The following is an 18,936-nucleotide window of genomic DNA, read 5'->3' on the forward strand; positions in this document are numbered from 1 at the left end:
CAGAACTTAGCTGCCCTAGGAAGGGAGTATAATGTAGCAGAAGGGATCTCAGAATCGGATAGAAGACCTGGGCGTCTTCCTATATCTAGTGCTATTTAATAATATCAGAGTCCCCTTGGGAAAATCTCCTTGACTTCTGGTCTTCCATTTTCTCATCTCTAAAATAATGGGACTGGGCTAAGTAAGCCTCTGAGGTCCTTTCCAGGTCCAAATACTATGAAACACTCCCTTAAGACATAAGATAATTGAGAAAAAAAGACCAGTTGGGAAGGTTAACTGTGAGGGAAGGGGACTAGACTAAGAAGATCTCAAAGAATCTATGAGTCTATGATTCTCTTAATTCATCTAGAATTCAGAGGTTCCCAAACTTATTTGGCTTATCACCCCCTTTAAAAAACATTACTCAGTGCCCCCCCTGGAAATCTACTTTCCTTAACCCTTTAACTTTTTAAAAAATTTACATCATTTCCAAAATATATAATTTTTTTGAATGCATCTTAAATTTAATAATTTAGTATACATTTGTGGGGCTTTTCCTGCATTGAAATTTTGATGATGCAATATTGTGTCATGTAACCCTATAGTGTGGTATTGCAAACAAATTATCACAGGGGCATATGCCTGCTAATGCATGTTGGACTTCCCTACAATGTGTGACAGGCTCTCCTGCCAACACTTGCTTGTTAAGACCTGTCAGAGGACTTGAGCACTGATTGGTTATAACTTGCATTTTTGTGTTTATTTGGAAAATAATGTAATCACTACAACTTTAACTCTGTTACACAATAGATGAAACATGTATGAATTGTTTTTCAAAATTCTCTTCCCTTCTTTCCTTATGCTTCCACCACCCCTTTATTTTTATTCAATGCCTTCCAATTGTACCCAAGGCTACTATGCCCCCCCATCATTCCAGCACCCCCCAGGGGTGGTATCACCCACTTTGGGAACCTATGATAGATTATCCAAATTAAAGCCCTATATTAAGTTAGGCCATAAGAAAGAAAAATACTAGATTAGACCTTCCCTTTGTACTCTGTCTTTTATAGAGAATTAATATTAGAATCATCACAGAATCTGAATTGGAAGGAACCTCAGAGACCATCTAGCTCAATTTTGACCTGAACAAGAATCCATTCTATAGTATATCAGGGCAATAATCATCTAGTCTTTGTATAGGGAGCTTCAGTGAGGGGGAATACGCTATTTCCAAAATCATTTTCATTCGACCTTCGGACAGCTGTAATTGTTAGGTATGTTTTAATTGCTTCCAGATTAAATCTGCTTCCCTACAACCTTCACCCAGAGCTCCTTCCTCTGCCCTCTGGAGCCAAGTAGAACAAATCCTCCTCCCCGCCCCCACCTCTATATTCAAAAACCACTCTCACATCCTTACTTGGTCTTCTCTATTGGAGCAGTGTTTGTTTCTTTTGAAAACTCAAATACATGATTTGCCATGTTAACAATGTCCCTTATACAAGGATCCACATGGTAAATTCCATCTTAAATTTTAGCTCCAGGTAAAACCTTGCTTATGCAAAAGAATCCACATGCCCTTTCTTTTTGGACAATGAGAACTATGTGTTTACCCTTTGGCCTTAACTACTAGGGAACAGAGGTAAGTCCAATGACCACATTATAATAATTTACCCAAGGTGCCTGATAACATCTACTTCTTCTACAATTTTCAGATTGTACCTGTTCTGCTGTTACCCATAACTGCCCTGTTCTACGTTATGTTTTGTATGCTACATCAGATCTTTTTTGGAACTAGGCAAGGTGTAAATCCTTAATAAGTATTCAAGAAACCACAGAGGGAATCCTTTTGTGAGGCAAAAGATTGCCCTGTAATTATGTGAAAATCTGGATTTAAAAACCAGATGTCAGGCTTTGCTGTACACAGAGTGCACCTGTACAGCTTTTACTAGGCTGAGACTTTTTGTTTGCTTCAATCCTGCATTCCCATAAGATTGCCCAATACTGACCACTTAAATTTGTTAAGAGTAACTGCTGAATGCACTTTTGTTCTGGGAGAATTGCTAAATTACAGGCAGGTGACAAAAGTAAGAATGCTTTCTGCGACCGATTGCTAAAGATACGGACATGCTTTTCCATGTCCCATTGTCCTGAATCACAGCCGGTCTGGTTATGAATTTCTACAGAAAAATCAAATGAAAAAAAAGCTAAGGGACTGGCTGACTCCAGCCACAGGTATAATAAAGTCTCCTCCCCCAGAGTTTTAAAACTGAAAAATGGCTGCTAGCATTCAGCTTTCTTACTCTCACTCGTGAAATGTTCGACCAGTGCATTTCCAAATACTAAGATAGCACAGCATTCATGAAACATAGGCTCTGTATGAACAATCTGACAACAGCCCTGATGCTATAGAACCGATGAGGAAATACACCTGTCTCCTTTCAGCAGAGGTGGGGGACTATAGGTCAAAAATGCTGCATACACTATTAGGCATCACGGTCATTATCGACTGGTTTTGCTTAATTGTTTTTCTTTGTTACTAGAGACAACTCAGCTTGAGGTGTTGTTGAGAAGGGTATAGGGCAGTATATCCAAAAATGATTGTGATAAAAACAAAAGACATCACTAAAATTTTCTTTAAGCATGCCAAGCCACAAAACATTGGGTTGCTCTCTTATTGGGTCAAATTGGGTTACATCAAATAGAACCTACTATGTGCATCAATTTATGCAACTTCCTTCGTATGGGGACTCTCACTGCTCCTGCCTGGAGGTCTCTCAGTTAATGATGATTCCAAGGTGGGTTTCTTAGGGTAAAATGAACAAAGTGCTGAATTTAGAATCATAGGACCAGGTCGGTCAAATCTGTGACCTGAATTTATGACTCATCACTAGAGTGACTTAGAGAAAATTACCTAACCTCTTTGGGGCTCATTTTCCTCATTTGAAAATAAAGGAAATTGGACTAGATGAGCCCCAAGATGACTTTTTACTCCTTCCTCAAAGCTGACAACAATACAGAAGCAAACAACACCCAAATGGAACCCTTTCGCCTAGTAATGGTTGTTTTGTAATTAAGAAAGAGCAAGGGCAGCTTTCCTGAATGTTTCCCCCTCTGGAGATGTCTAGGATTTAAATTTACAATGTATTTCCTTTGTATTATGGATTGGAAAAAAAAAGATCTCCACCTTATAATAAAGATTCCTATGGGCTACACGAATTATCTCTGGTTTTTCTCTATTCCTTTCCCACCCTGCCCCCATCTTCTCTGCCACTTAGGCAGCATGGCGGGTGCAATGGATAGAGAGCCCTGAATCTTGAGTCAGGAAGACCTGAGTTCAAATCCAGCCTCAGACACTTAACTAGCTGTATCGCCCTAGGCTAGCACTTAACCTCTCTCTGCCTCAGTTTCCTTATCTGTAAAATGGGGATAAAAATAGCACCTACCTCTCAGGGTTATTGTGAAGATTAAATGAGATATTTGTAAAGCTCATTGCAAAATTTAAAGCTATATACAAATGCTGGCTATTATTTGTCGCACTCAGAATACCCTCATTACCCTTCTCCTACGGTGCCAGAGTTCTCCTCACTCAAACAGTTACAGACACTCCATCTTCTAAGGACTCACTAAGAAGCAACGATGCTGGACTAACAGCCTCTTTCCTCAGTAGAGTTAGAGGCATGGGAGGGGGAAAAATAGCCTGGACTGAGAGCCCAGGGATCTGGATCCAGCTTAAGGGGTAGTGGCAAAAAAAAAAAAAAAAACACAAAACAAAACATTTCGAATTAGACAATCTGGATGAGCAGCTGAACTCTACCAAACTCATTGTGTGACCTTGGGCAAGCGCATTCATCCATTCACTTAATTTAACATTTACTCATTTACTAAGCATCTACCAGGTGCAAACACTTTGGTACCCAAAGACAGAAAACAACAGCAAAAAAAAACCAAAAAAACAAAAAAACCAACCACCAGGGAAATTGTCGGTTGGTGTGGGGTGGGCGTGGGGGGAAGAACAGGTACACAGATGAGTCAATACAAAATAGAAATTATGAGAGGGAAAGGCAGGAACGACAGGTGGGGATCAGGAAGGACCTCTTGTAACACATGGCATCTATAAAATGAGGAAACTGGACCAGATGATTTGTAAGGCCTTTTTCAGTTCTAAATTCTATTATCCGTTTCAGTTTTACCACTAATTAGCTGTGATCTTGGACATATCCCTTCGCCTCTTAAGGCCCAGTCTCCTTGCCAGAAAAAAGGGAGGTGGAGGTAGAAGTGGTGTGCATTAGCTAAGCTCCAAACTAGGTTTTTTTCTAGCTCTATCCTTCCTTTCTTTCTTTCACTGTTAAATGCACTTGTCCCTTTTTGCTACTAACGTCAACGGACGTATTGTTTCATTCCTGCCTGGATTTGTGCGTTTGTCCAGCTGGGCGCCTGAGTTTCCTCTCAGAAGCCTGAGCACGGGGGAAGGCTTGGCTGGCTGCGTCTGTCAGTCTGTCCTAGTTGCTAAGCTCCGAAGAGTCAAGGACCTCTGCTGGGTTTACACAGTGCAACGGCTGCTGGGTCGGGGCTGAAGCTCGGCACCCATGCATGTCCTCCTGGGAGGCCCCAGAGGGAGCGAAGGAGTGGCGCCGGCTCCCGGCTTTTTCGTCGTTGCTCCTCTCCAGCTGCCCTTTCCAAACTTTCAAAAGATGCGGCCGGACTCCGCCCCCAGTCCCCCACGCCCCGGCGGCCGCTGAGCAGCTGCAAAGAGGAACAGCGGGCCGGGGCGGGCCGGGGCGGAGCGGGGGCCGGCCCTACCCGAGCCCAGGTGGCTCCGCCTCCCGGGGGCGCGAGCCGGCGGTGGCCCCGGGAGCTGCTTGCTTGTTCCCTCGCTCGTTGGTAGTGCCGGCAGCAAGCTATGTCCGGGAGCCGAGCCCTCGGACCCGGGCACCCGTCGCGCGCCTAGGAAGCAGCAACAGCAGCACCCAAGTAGTTAGTTGTCAATGGCCCTTCGCATAGCGGAGCAGGACCGGACTAGGGGACCCTCCGCGCCTTCTCTGTTGCTACCCACCCCCACCCGAGAGTGATGGGCAACACCGCTCACAAGACCCTGCCAGGTAAGTGGCTGCCCGCGCCCTGGGCTCCCCATTGCACCCCCGCTCTCCTTCGAAACTGCTTGCCGCTCTCTGCTCGCCCCTCTCCGGCCGTTGCGCGGGACTGAGCTGGCTTGTCGCCCTGTTGCCGGGCTTGGCTGACCGACTGCCGGCGTTTCCCGCCCTCCCAACCCGCCAACACACACACACACACACACACACACACATATATGCCAGGGGCCAGGCCGTGCCCACTGGGGTTGCCGCCTCCAGCCAGGGAGCAGGGCGGCAGGGCTGCCCGCTGCTCTCCACCCCGTCCTGGGCTCCAGCGCCCGCCCTTTGCTGCTGCTGCACCCCTCTCCTCCAGGTGCCAGGGCTGCTCAGTATTACCCCATTCTCTTCTCCCCCCGCCCCAGGGACCCCGGCTGTAGCCAGGTGCTAGCACCCTCCCCCCACTTCCAGAGCTGCCCGGCTCTCCATTATCCTAGCCTTTTCCTTGGGGCTCTTCCCACCTCCTCACGCACACTTATTCTTCTGTTCTAAAGCAAAATGGCATTAACAGGGATAGTGGGCACAGGCAGCTGCCTGGCATTCGGGAGCTCACCTGGAACCCCTGAGGTGTGTGGATGGAGGAAGCAAATTATAGGGGCGCTGGGGCAGCGGCGGAGGAAAGAGCATAAACAGCGAAACCATCTACCACCCTGCACCAGCCCCACCCCAGCACCCCTGCACCCCAATCAATCGCTTGCATGGCTGCTCTAGTGCAGGGAATGCTTCCTGGAAGAGGCAGCGACCATCTCTGGTTCCCCTTTGTTTAGGCGTTTCTCTTATGCCCCCAGCTTGTTGGGGGGAGGGAAGCTCTTGGCTGAGCAGTAGATAGAATCAGGGACAAAATCCAGGTCTTGGTGGCCAGAGGGGGTCCTCTGGGAGGCGCCACCTGCAGAGGGAATTGGACTTATTCCCTGCCAGGGACAGAGTCCACCAGGGTGAAAGTATCTGCTCCAACCAATATCTCAGAGGCTCTGAGGACCAAGAGGGTAACTGCAGGGTGTAGAGAGAGAAGGGACAGCAGGGGATCCCAAGAGAGCCCTGAAACAGACTGTCAGGCTGACAGCCTTCAGGACTATGAGAAGGGATGAACTTTCTCCCCTGCTTGTCACCACCTGCGATTTCCACAGCTGTTTGGCACCATGGGGGCGACAGTACTTGGACAGGGCTGTCTGTTGGCTGTAGAGGTCTTTGTCAACCAGTCAGCTTCTTCAGGACTGTTTCTGACAAGTGTTCTAAGGCCAGTGACACACAGAAGGCTCTCTTGTCCTCCCTCCTTCTGTTATGTTATGGTATGTTTCTGTTTTCCTGTAAGTTATTCATCCCATGGGTTTGGATGCCTCCCTTCCCCCTGCAGCTGAATGGATTCTTATGGCAAACCTTGACTATCTGTTGATCAAAGATCAGTCTGGCAAGATATGAAAGGAGTGTGTTGTTAGGAAATATAGGCAGTTTTCTGCAGAATGTTGGATTTTTTTTATAAATCTACAAAAAGAAAATTCAACGAGGTAGTGTATAGAGGCCCAGCAGGAGACTTGAGGAGGACAGATCACCTTATCCTTCCACACCCCCACACACATCATCCCTTCTTCGTTGGCATCTCACACTTGGTTATCAGAACATAATCTCTCTTCTACTCAAGGAGATTGAAACAGATTAGTGATAAACTCACTGATTTTAAAAACTGGGCTGTGGGAGGTGCAAACATCTAATCACTGTTCTGGTTGAACCTCTGAGGTAATTTCAAGGCCCCTGTAGAGGAACCCTAGAAATTCAACAAGCTGGTAAGGGCAGAGAAAGGCCTATATACGCTGTGATATATTTTACATTTTTCTGGGTCCTCGTTGTGGCACGAAGGTGACTGAAAGAGGAGTATGAATCCTGGTATAGCCTACAAAGCTGGAAAGGTTCTCAGTAGGTCTCAGAAATGGTCTTTCTGTCTAGAACAGTGTCATGGACTCTTTTGGCAATCTGGTGAAATCTATGGACCCCTTCTCAAAAGAATATTTGCTGCATACTTTCATAATGGAAAGAAAAGCTAAATTTGTTAGACAATGGTGAAAATAATGATGTAATTTTTTCCCCATCCAAGTTCACAGACTTCCTGAAATCTATTTATGGACCCCAACTTAGGAACCCCTAGTGTTGAGAAGGGGCCTAGTCAAGTGTGAAGAGGCACACTGGTGGAATTAGTCACCAGGTGATGCATTTTGTCAGCCATAGCTACTCATGAATACCATCAAGCCAGGCACAGAGAAGTAGGAATAGTAAGGATGAAAGGGAATATCCATGCCAAAGGCATCATGCATCCATGAAGGATTGTGGTACCCTTGTACAGTGTAAGGAGAAAGCCAGCATATATAAATGGAAAGAACTCTGGATTGGAGTCAGAGGACCTGGGTTCAAATCCCAGCTCTACCACTCAGCTACTATCTTTCTTAGTCAATTTGGCAAATTAATCAGTTTCTCTGTGCTTCAGTTTCTTTTCCTGTCAGATAAGGTTAGACTAGATAGGCTCTAACATGCCCTCTAGCTCTAAATCTGGGCAGCTAGGTGGCACAGTGGATAGAACTCTGCCCTTGGAATCAAAAAGGCTCTTCTTTCTGAGTTCAAACCTGGCCTCAGACACTAGTTGTGTGACCCTGGGCAAGTCACTTAACCCTCTTTGCCTCAGTTTCCTCATCTGTAAAATTAGTCCAGTCCAATATCTTTGCCAAGAAAAGCCCAAAGGGGGATAACAGTGAGTTGGACATGACTGAATAACAACAAAACCTTTTAGGTCATTCTATGACTAGAAGGCAAGAGACTTCTGGTATAGTCCCAGCTCTGCCATTAAATGGCAGGATGACCTTGGACAATTCACTTCCTTCTCTGGCTTCAAATTCCTCATCCATGATGAATTAGAGGTTCTTAACCTTTCTTTGTATTATGTTTCCCTTTGAAGCTTATGGACCCCCTTCTCATAATATTTTGGTTTCTTTTGTTTTGAGACTGGATCTCCCCCTCTGCCCCAGGCTAGAAAAACCTCCTGATCTCATACTAATGGCCTAGGAGCTTTGACCTACTCCCATTTCTGACCTGGGTCAATTCATCCATCCTTGGGTAGCCTGGTGGACCACCATTTCTTGAGGTTCACCATATTGGTGCCAGACTTAGCTCAAATTGGCTTTAGCCCATTGCATCTCAGAGCTCCCCAGCTCAAGTGATCCACCAGCCTCAGCCTCTCTTGGAGCAGGGATTGCAGTCTTATACCACCATTCCTGACCCAGAATAATGTTTTTAAATACATAAAATACAACACATAGTACTACAAAGGAAACCAGTTATATTAAAATAAAGATTATTTTTGTTCTTATCCAAGTTTACAGACTCTGGGCCCCAGGATAAAAACCCCTGAACCTGATCATCTTAAAGTCCCCTTAAAGCTCTATGGTCCTTGAATTCTCTCATTGGCAGCAAGAAGACTCTTCTTTTGAAGGATATGTGTAAGCAAAAAGTTAAAACAGGAGTCCTAGCTGCCTGTTGCCTGAGTAGGTCTTCGCCCTCTTCCTGGTGAACTGTGTCTGTGGTAGGAGTTTCCTATGGATATAACCAAATATAGCTTGGAATCATTGTCATCCAAAAAGGAACTGGTTTGAAGAATAACACCCTTCACGGTCTCTCTTAATTAAGAAGTGTTTATGCATCTCCGGGGCAAAAACTATTCCTCCAGATGTGGGTCATCTTTCAAAGGTGGGGGTGGGGTTGGGGGGGGGGGGTGGGGGTAGACGTACTGAGTATGTGAATGAGAATACAGCAATCTAAAAATAGCATGATATTTATCTAGTAGTATTCTCACTCCACACAAGCCCTCGTCCCTGCCTTTATTCTGCAGCTCTAAGTGAAGAGTCCTAACACGGGTCACCTTTTTCAGTAGTTGTCCGCAGAATCAGAATAGACCTCTGAGGTTACCTAATCTAACCCATTCCAGATCAGGACTTCCCTCTCCAACATCCTGAACAGGTGGTCAGGCAGTATTTGCTTGAAGGTCTCCAGTGAGGGGAAACCCATCCCCTCCAGCCCATTCTGATTTGAGATAGCAGTAATTGTTTCAAAGTTTTTTTCCTTAAACTTAACTAAAATCCACTTCTCCGTGTCTTCTGTTAATAGCTCCCAGTTCTACCCTCTGGGGCGAGGCCTAATACAATTATCATGTCAGCCTCCTTCCCCAAGTCTTCTTTTTCCTCAGCTAAATATCTTCAGTTCCTTATACTTTTTTTCTTATAGCATAACCTCCAACCCATAACCTATTCTGATTGCCTTTCTCTGGGTGTTCATCCAGCTTTTCTGGGTGTACTTTCTAAATGGCACACCCTCAACTAAACCCAATAGCCCAGGTATGGTTTGACGGAGGGCAGAGTCCAGAGGAGTTGTCACCTCCTTATTTTAGTTGACTCTTCTCTCCCCTCAGGGACCCCTATCTAGCCATACTTCCCTATGGGTAATTCAGATGGAGGACTTTGGTTTCAAACCATTATAACTTTTCTAAATGGATGGATAACAGTGGAAGCAAGGACAGACCAGGGAAGATGTTCTATTGCAGGGAGTTCAAAAATTTATGATACTCAGTGTTGCTAAATTCTGTGTTGAAAGAATTTCTTCTCTATCCTTCCTTGATAAAAGCAGCTCTATATTGTGTCACAGTTAAAAGGATATCTATGTAGAATTCTCTATCAAGAACTTAAAATAATTGACTTCACATTTACTGAAGGCAGGAGGGGAAACAGGGAGAGATGCCCATCTTATCCCTAACAACACATTATTTGCTGCAATGAGGAAAAAAAATAAATAGAAGATGTTTCACTGTTCCTCACCTCAAAGTACTTGCAATCTAGTTGGGAAGAGATGGACACGGCAGTATTGATGTTACAAGAAATTTGTTTTTCTTTTTTTTCCCCAATGGGGTGGGGTTTGGGAGGGAGAGAAAATAGGTTTCTGTTAATTTAAAAAAAAATTGAGAAGTGTGAAACGTGCCACATATGTGAATTGTTGAATACATTTTCAGGTGAGGTAGCTGAATTATTAGTTTTACTTAATTATTTTCCTTTGTTACATGAGATCTCTCTTGAGGTGGGGATAATCTGTAAGTGTTTGTAATGTAAAAACAAAATACAGCAATACAATTTCAGTGGGTGTGGGAGGGAGAGAAAACAAATAAATGTTCATTAATTGAATTTTTTTCATTTAAAAACCCACAACAAATGGAAATAACCTCCTAGAACTGGAAAGGGCTTCTGAGCATATTTAATCCAATCTGTGTACTTCCATTGGTACCCCATACAGTACCCCAAACTAGTGGCCATCCAGCATGAAGACTTCTAGTGACAGGAAACTCATTACCAAGTGAGGCACCCCATTCTGCTTTATTATAGTTCTGATTGGTAGAATGGTTTTCCTCATAAAAAGTATGTCTGCCCTCTCTGCAACTTGTACCAGGGGGTTCCTAGGTATGTCCTCTGGGACCAAGCAGAACGTTACTAATTTGTCTTCTACATGACTGCCTTTAAATTCTCGAAGACAGCCATCATATTTTTTCCTAAGTCTTTTTTTCAATTGAAACATATTCAGTTTAAGTAGCCCTTACACACTATGTGCAGAATTGCTGAGGCGAAGAGGAAGAAGAGAACTGCCAGAGTCAATGGGGTTTATCAGAAAGCTTCCTAGAGAAGGTGGCTTTTTGTGGTAGAAATTGAGAAACAAAGGACCTAGGAGAAGCCCTCTGGGGTCGAGGATTTGTAACAATGATTTGTATATGTATGTCATCTTCCCTTCCTTTTGCCAACACATTCCAACCCTGCCTCTCCCTCCACAACCATTCTTCATTATTGGCTCAAGCTGAAGAGGAACCTAAAGATTGGGCTTGAGCTAATTAAGCCACATTCTATTTTACCAATTCAATTTCATTTTTCTGTCTCCACATGTTGATTTATTATCAGAGACATTTTCTGGCTTTAATGTAAGAAGAGAATATAATTTGGGCAAAGAAACTCTTGACATTGGTGGGCAAAATACAACAAATTAGGCATTGTTCAGAAAAAAAAACCAGAATTTCTAACTTAGAAGGAACAGCTTATTTCTCATCTGAATCCAAACTAACTCAACAAGCATTTATTAAATGCCTGCTATGTGCAAGGGGCTGCAGAGACAAAGACAAAATGACAAATGGTCCCTGACTTCAAGAGAGATGGCATGTAAGCATCAGTAGTTCTTGAAAGAAGTTTTGCTGGGTGTGCAGTGAAATTTTTAGGTGTTATGCTATTAGATGTAAGAAAACTTGTCAATAATTATATGCAGTATAAATTTTATTTACCAACATGTGTGACATGGTAAGTATGGTACTTGCAAAATAAGCAAAACTTGCCTATTACATGTATGTGCTAACCTCATAGGTCTGACCTTAAATTTACAGAGAACTTGACAAAATTGACTTCATATTGAAGTCTCCCAGCTCTAGCTAAGTATGTGTAATTTAAAAATCCAATGCGCCTCTTTTTCTCATGATGAAGGATACTGTACCATAAGCAAAAAACAATTTGAGGACTACTGATGTGCTTGATAATTTGAGGAGACAGAGACCTTTAGCAACTGGCAGGATCAAGAAAAGCTTCCCACGGAAGGGTGGCGGGTTAGCTAAGCATTCTACATACTTACATACATGCATTCTAATACAAAATATTCTAAGAGACACAGGCAAGGAAGGAGAGGTAAACTTGGTCTTATTAAAGGCACATATTTGGCTTATCGGATCCTAGATGTGTCAAATATAATTCAAAGCAGGAGGAGGTGGGGAGTCAGAGGGTCTTGGAAATGCCTTTTGCAAAAGAGGAAAAGGACCTATGCGGACAATAATATTTACAGAAGCTCTTTTAGTAGTGACAAAGAACTGGAAAACTGAAGGGATGCCCATAAATTGAGTTATAGAATATGAATATGATGGAATACTGTTGTGCTATAAGAAATTATGAAAGAGAGTTTCAGAGAAGCCTGAAAAGACTTACATGAACTGGTACAGTGTAGGGAACAGAACCAGAACAATTTGTTCAATAACAATGCTGTAATGACGCACAAAAAGACTTAACAATCTGATCGATTCAGTGACCAAGCATGATTCCAGGAGATAATGCAGCATGCTACCCACCTCCTAACAGAGAAGTGATGGGCTCGAGATGCAGAATTAGACATATTTTTGGATGTAACCAATGTGGGAGTTTATTTTGTTCCACTATGAATATTTATTACAAAGGTTTTGTTTTCCTTTTTCTTTCAATGGAGGTGGGGAGAGAGAGGAAGAGAGAAAAATAAACTCATGCTAATTGAAAAAAAAAATACTTTATAAGGAACAGTTTGTTAACATGAGATGTCCTCTTAACAAGTGGTCAACTTTTCTTAGGATTCTCTTATTTTTCAACCTTCAAAGAGACCGCAGAACTTTTGAAACAATCTTCTTAGAATCGTAGGATTTAGAGCTAGAAGGAAACTTAACAGAGCTGTAATTAGCAAATTTGGCTCCTGGGGCAATCACCAAGAAATTCACCCAGGGCAAACATCATGAATGACACCCTCGTATCAACTTAAAAAAATAATACTTTATATTTTCCCCAATTACATGTAAAGACAATTTGAAACATTCATTTAAAACATTTTGTTGAGTTCCAAATTGTCTCTCTTCCTCCCTCATCCCCTCACCCCGAGACAGTAAGCAATTTGATATAGGTTATACATGTTCAATCATGCAAAACATATTACCATATTAGTCATGTTGCAAAAGAAGACATAGACCCAAAAGGAAAAACCACACACAAAAAATACAGAAGATGAAAAATAGTATGATTTGATCTGCATTCGGACTCCATCAGTTCTTCTTTCTCTGAAGGTGGATAGCATTTTTCATCATGAGTCCTTTGGAATTGTCTTGGATCATTGTATTGCTGAGCATAGCTAAGTCATTCACAGTTGATCATCCTACATAGTATTGCTGTTACGAGTACAGTGTTCTTCTGGTTCTACTCACTTGCCTTTGCATGAGTTCATGTAAGTCTTTCCAGGTTTTCTGAAGTTAGCCTGCTCATCATTTCTTATGGCATAGTACATATCAACTTTTTTTTTCTTTTTGAAGAGTAGTTTTTTTTTAATTTTTATTTTTAGTTTACAACATTCGGTTCCACATAATTTTGAATTCCAGATTTTCCTCCCCCCCTCCCTCCCCAAGACGGCATGGAATCCCATATAGCTTCCACGTATAACTTCACATTGAATTAATTTACACACTAGTCAAGTTATGGAGAAGAACTGTGATCAATGAAATGAATCATGTGAAAGAAGAAACAGGATCAAAAAAAAAACCAACCCAAAAACAAAAACAAAAGAGAGAAAAGGTAAAAAAAAGGGGGGAGGGAGGCTAGCCTCAATCTGCATTCATACTTCATAGTTCTTTCTCTGGATGTAGATAGCATTCTCCACCGTGAGTCCCTTGGAGTTGTCCTTGCACCTTGCGTTGCTGAGAAGAGCGAAGTCTGTCAGGGTTGGTCCTCGCAGAATCCATATATCTGTGGTTGTGTACAATGTTCTCCTGGCTCTGCTCTGCTCACTCAGCATTATGTCGTGTAGGTTTTTCCAGGTTGTTATGAAATCCATATCATCCCCATTTCTTATAGCACAATAGTATTCCATTACCTTCATATACCACAGCTTGTTCAGCCATTCTATATTCAACTTTTTAAGATAAATTCATTTGAGGGGAGACTTCTGGGAAAGACCTAAGACCTTGTGATATATGATCCACCTGGAGAGGAGAGAGCTAGAAAGAACGCTGTGCTTTAGTGGGATGCCAGCTTATGTTAATAAGAGACACTAGCAGATCCTCACTGAAGCGGAAGAAGATCACAAATCACCTGGGTATGGTTCTTGGAGGCAGAGGATAGGAAGTAGTCCATCTGGTAGCCTTCTAGCTTACCTAATTATTTTTGCTAACTGGATGCCATTCTCAGGTCTTACCTGCTGAAGGAATATAAACATTTTCAGAGCCCTCTAAATTTGGTGCCCTGGGGGAAACCCCCAGTTACCACATCCTAGTTATAATCCTGGACCTTAGTGATCATCCATTCCAACCCCTCATTTACATATTTATAAACTGGGGCTCAACTAAGGACAGACCTTCACTGGGAGCATCACTAACACAGTGGATAACAGAGTTAGGATCCAAAAAGATCTTGATAAGCTGATGCATTGGTGTGGACCTAATTGTTATTGTTGTTTGTCCTTTATTCTTGAAGAGGACCATGACATCAGGAAGATGATTCCCTAACTTGCAAGTGAATTGCATTTTAGTGAGGGAGGGCGGTGTAATGTCACCAGCCTCACTTTCTCCTCTGGAGCCATCTGGATCCAGTGGCAAGATATAGATCAGGATGACTAGAGATGGCCCCTGATGGATCTAATAAGATGACATTTAGTAGGTGGTAAATGTAAAGTCTTTCTCTTGGGTACAAAAAATCAATTTCATGAATATAAAATGGGGGGAGCATAGACAGACAGCAATTATTCTGAAAAAAAAAGATACGGAACTTTTAGCGGATTACTAGCTCAATATGAATCAGCAGTGTGATGTGGAAAACAAAACTAATGCAATCTTGGACTATATTAAAAGTGATATAGCTTCCAGGAATAAGGCCACTGTACTCTCTGCTCTAATCAGACCTCATCTGGAATATTGTGTTCTGTGCTGGGTGCCATGGTTTAAGAAGAAGGATGTTGATAAATTGTATAGTGCCCAGAGGAAGGTAACCAGGAAGGACACAAGGATCAACTGAAGGAAATGGGCATGTTTAGTTTGGAGAAAAGAAGACTCAGAGGGGATATGATAGGGGCTGTCAAGTATTCACAGGGCTGTCATTTGGAGGAAGGATTACACTTATCCTATTTGGTCTCAGAGGACTGAACCAAGAGCAATACTCGGAAGTTACAAAAAAGGGGGAAATTAGGCTCAATGTCAGGAAAATCTTCCAAACAAAAGTGAAAGAGACTGCCCTGAGTGGTGGAGGGCTCTGCCCTCCCCTCCTTGGGGGTCTTCAAGCAGACCCGGATGGCCACTTACGACCGGGATGTTGTAGTCAGAGATTCCTTTCGTATAGGTGTTGAACTAGATGGCCAATGAGGTCATGGAAATCTGTGACTGTCCGTGGTCACACAGTTAATTGGTCAGAGCAAGGAGTCAAACGCAGATTCTCTGATTTTCTACTATGCCAACCTGCTCTTTGGGATCCTGCTTGATAAGTAACAAAGAACTGACAAAGGCCAGCTATTGTAATACCCGTTCTGCTTTATAGCTTTCTCCCCTATCACTCAAATGTGATTTAATGTCATAACTGCCTTTTCTTCAGTTGTTACTTCCCATCTCCTGGCTACTCTGTTTCATATCATCAGAGATTTTATGGGTCCATTGAGCAAAAACACCAACTTCCTCTTAGTAACCTAGCAGTTTCTTCAGTGTGTATACAGATATCACAGTGTAATTCGTAAACCCAACTGGTTAAGACTTGTAAAACAGACCAGAGAAAGGTTATAGTGATATTTTGAGGGTCAAATGGAAGACGCCTTAGGCTTTGAGCTAAGTTGTCTTAGATCAGGGGTGGGGAACCTGCAGCCTCAAGGCCACAGGTGGCCCTCTAGGTCCTCAAGTGTGGCCTTTTGACTGAATCCAAACTTGAGTCCAAGTTTTACAGAACAAATACTTTTATAAAGGGGATTTGTTCTGTGAAGTTTGGATTCAGTCAAAAGGCTGCACCCGAGGACCTAGAAGGCCACATGTGCCTCCAGGCTACAGGTTCCCCACCCCACCTTAACTTACAGGACTGCGAATTCTTTGGATAGTGTAGTATTGTCTTTATTCTTCATCATCATCATCCCTAGTGTCATTTTAAGGTTAGCAAACAGCCACCTTCTAAATAGGTCCTATTTTAAAAGGGCTCTGGATTGATAAATATGAAATTATTATTTATGGGGCACATATTTGGGGTATTTCCCCCTCTTCTTTCACATGATAACAACAATAATAATAGTTAACGCTTACATAGAGCCTTAAGGTTTACAGGTGTTATCTCATTATATCTTCACAACAACACGAGGAGATAAGTGCCATAATCATCCCCGAAACCAGGGCAGATAGAGGTTAAATGACTTGTCTAGGGTCTTTGTTGTCCAGGCACTTTTCAGTTGTGTCTAACTCTTCATGACCTCATTTGGGGTTTTCTAGACAGAGATACTGGAGGGCTTTGCCATTTCCTTCTCCAGCTCATTTTACAGGTGAGGAAACTGAGGCAAACAAGGTTAAGTGACTTGTCTAAGGTCGCACAGCTAGTAAATGTCTGAGGACAAATTCGAACTCAGATGAGTCTTTCTGGCCCCAGGCCGAGCACTGTGTCCACTGGACCACCTAGCTGCCTGCCTAGCACATAGTAGATACTTAATGTTTGGTGACTGACTACTTTCTTCTTTTATGGCTTCTCCTTTGAGAAGACTTGCTCTTCTTCAACTACCCCCCACCCCAGCCTACTCCAAACACTCCTGCTCCTTCTCCACCAGCCATGGTAAGCTGATGCAAACTAGGACAGCAAAACGGAGACATGGTACAATGTAAAACCTTGCTGGACTTTGGGTCATGAGCACGTTGGATCCAAATCCTGCTTCCACAGGCTTTAAAGTGCTATAAAAGTATCAGTATCATTTGAAAATTTGTTGGGAACTCTCGCTGAGTCTTTTTTATATATAAAGTATGCTTAACTAGGGCCTGCGATTAATTTACCTTTACACCTTATTGGGCTGTTTGCAATCTCTAGGGTAGGCTGTTTGACTAATTGATAAGCTGTTTAATTAGTGGTGGCTCCAGCCTCACTACCAGCCTCTCACATTTTAGAGCTCTTTGCAGATTACTACCATTCTCACTCTGGCCATTTATTTTACCTTGTGCTGCCAAGCCTGTTTGATGCTGATGGCTATTCACAGGGCTGAGTTTGGAAAGGCAGAAAATGCTGGCTCCTCCTCCCTTTCCCTGTTTCTCTCCAGGTATTAATGTGAGCCATGGAAGGTGATGGCAGGCTTCCTAGATCCAGTGCATCCTGCATTCATAGGATTTCAGGATCTGAGAGCTGGAAAGGACCTTGGGAATCAGTCCACTTCCTTGTTTTACCAGGGAGATAACTGGGGCCCAGAGGGAGAAAGTAATGGTGCAATTTCTCTCCAAGTAGATCCCTAGAACAGGTAGTTTGCTGTGTGCAGCTATAAAGAAAATTCATCCCCCTCAACCCCCCTCTTCCCTCTTTCTCCACACCCCTCCCCACCAAGTTTCTGTGCTTACCAATGCGAAAGCAAGCAGCTTAAAATAGAACTCAGGGGCACCAGGTGGCATGTGCCTTAAGAGATGTAGAGGTTGATGTGCTGACTTAAAATAGAGAGAAAGCTACAGGATCGTAAGCATAGGTGCCCAAATAGTGAGTCCCCATACTCAATTTAGAGAAGACAAAAGAGATTTTTTTTAAAAAAATTTCTTGTAGATTCAAGAGGGAGAGGTTGGCAGAGATGGGTGGATAGGTAGCTAGCTAAAAGGGCAGAAATTGTATGAATATATGAAGAGGAAAAATAAGTATGTTGCTGAGCCATCTCATAGATGGAAACCTTTCATTGTATTTTAGGGCACTCAACGTAGTATCAAGCACAGTACTTGGCACATAGTAAGAACTTAATAAATGTTTGGTGATCCCTTTCACACTGCCCCTGCAGAACCAGGATTTACAAATCATATCCCACAAAAGCTGGGGCCCTTGCCTTTTTATTCATTTCTTCCTTCCTTCCTTTTTTTCTTTTCTTTTTTTTCTTCCTTCCTTCTTTTTTTCCTTTCCCTTCTGTACTGGTTTGTGGGTTGCTAGGAAAGTCCCCTCATCTCTCAGTGCCCTAGGCAATTCTCTAAGACTAAAAGCTACAAAGAAGGTAGTGATCTGCATTTGGGGAAGGAGTTTCCTCATTTGGGAGTTCCCCGTATCAAAGAAATCACTGATCTTGTCCCCAGCCCTAGCCTAAACTCTGTAACTGTCAACAGAAGCAAACATGCAAACAAGAAAAATAAAAGGTGATGGATGGTGCATGAAACCATCAGTTTCAAACATCTTACATTGTCTTTTTTTTCTTTAAGCATGTGTTAATTTTTTTGACCAAAAAAGCCTGGTTTGCTTCTGTCCTCCCATCTGATCCCTTCCCTTTCTGTGTATTTTTAGAGGGATTTTGATACTATTTTTTGAAATGCCGCATAGAGTGCTAGTATAGGTAATGCAGCTTCTAATACATTCTGTTTTTGTGATAATGGGCAATCCCTCACTTAAATATCCCATGCTGTAATCAACTCCCTGAGACTCTAGAGGTTTTTGAGTAGTTGACAAGCTGCATTGGTGGGAGGGAGTTTCCATACTGGGAGCTCCCCGTACAGATGAAATTGCAGGCCTGGACCACATTTTTTTTTTTTGTAATCTTAATGTGCATGCTGTTACTGTTTAGTTCTCTTCCTTCTGTATCACCTTGTATATGTCTTCCAGTATTTCTTTAGGATCTTCATAGGTGTGAACTTTTTTGTGGGGGAGGGGGGAGACAGAGTTTCATGGGAACCAGGCCTATGGTATGGGGACCTCCCAATAAGGAAATTCCCCTTTGTTGATGCAGATTTGCAAGTGCTCTCTGACTCACGGTTGTACATAGTGGTCTAGGACACCCAACTTGTCAAGGGTCACCCAGCTAATATGTCATAGGCAGG

General features: G+C 42.9%; 1 protein-coding gene across 1 annotated transcript in view; it reads left to right on the forward strand.

The window, feature by feature from the left end:
* Positions 1 to 4,759: 4,759 nt before the first annotated feature.
* Positions 4,760 to 18,936, forward strand: part of NEURL1B (neuralized E3 ubiquitin protein ligase 1B) — a 71,191-nt gene continuing 57,014 nt past the window's right edge. The window contains exon 1 of the mRNA XM_036750530.1: positions 4,760 to 5,078. Coding sequence (XP_036606425.1) covers positions 5,048 to 5,078 — 31 coding nt within the window. The 5' untranslated portion in view covers positions 4,760 to 5,047. The remainder of the gene's footprint in view (positions 5,079 to 18,936) is intronic.

This window comes from Trichosurus vulpecula, chromosome 3 (genome assembly GCF_011100635.1).
Source record: "Trichosurus vulpecula isolate mTriVul1 chromosome 3, mTriVul1.pri, whole genome shotgun sequence".
Taxonomy (NCBI): Eukaryota; Metazoa; Chordata; class Mammalia; order Diprotodontia; family Phalangeridae; genus Trichosurus; species Trichosurus vulpecula.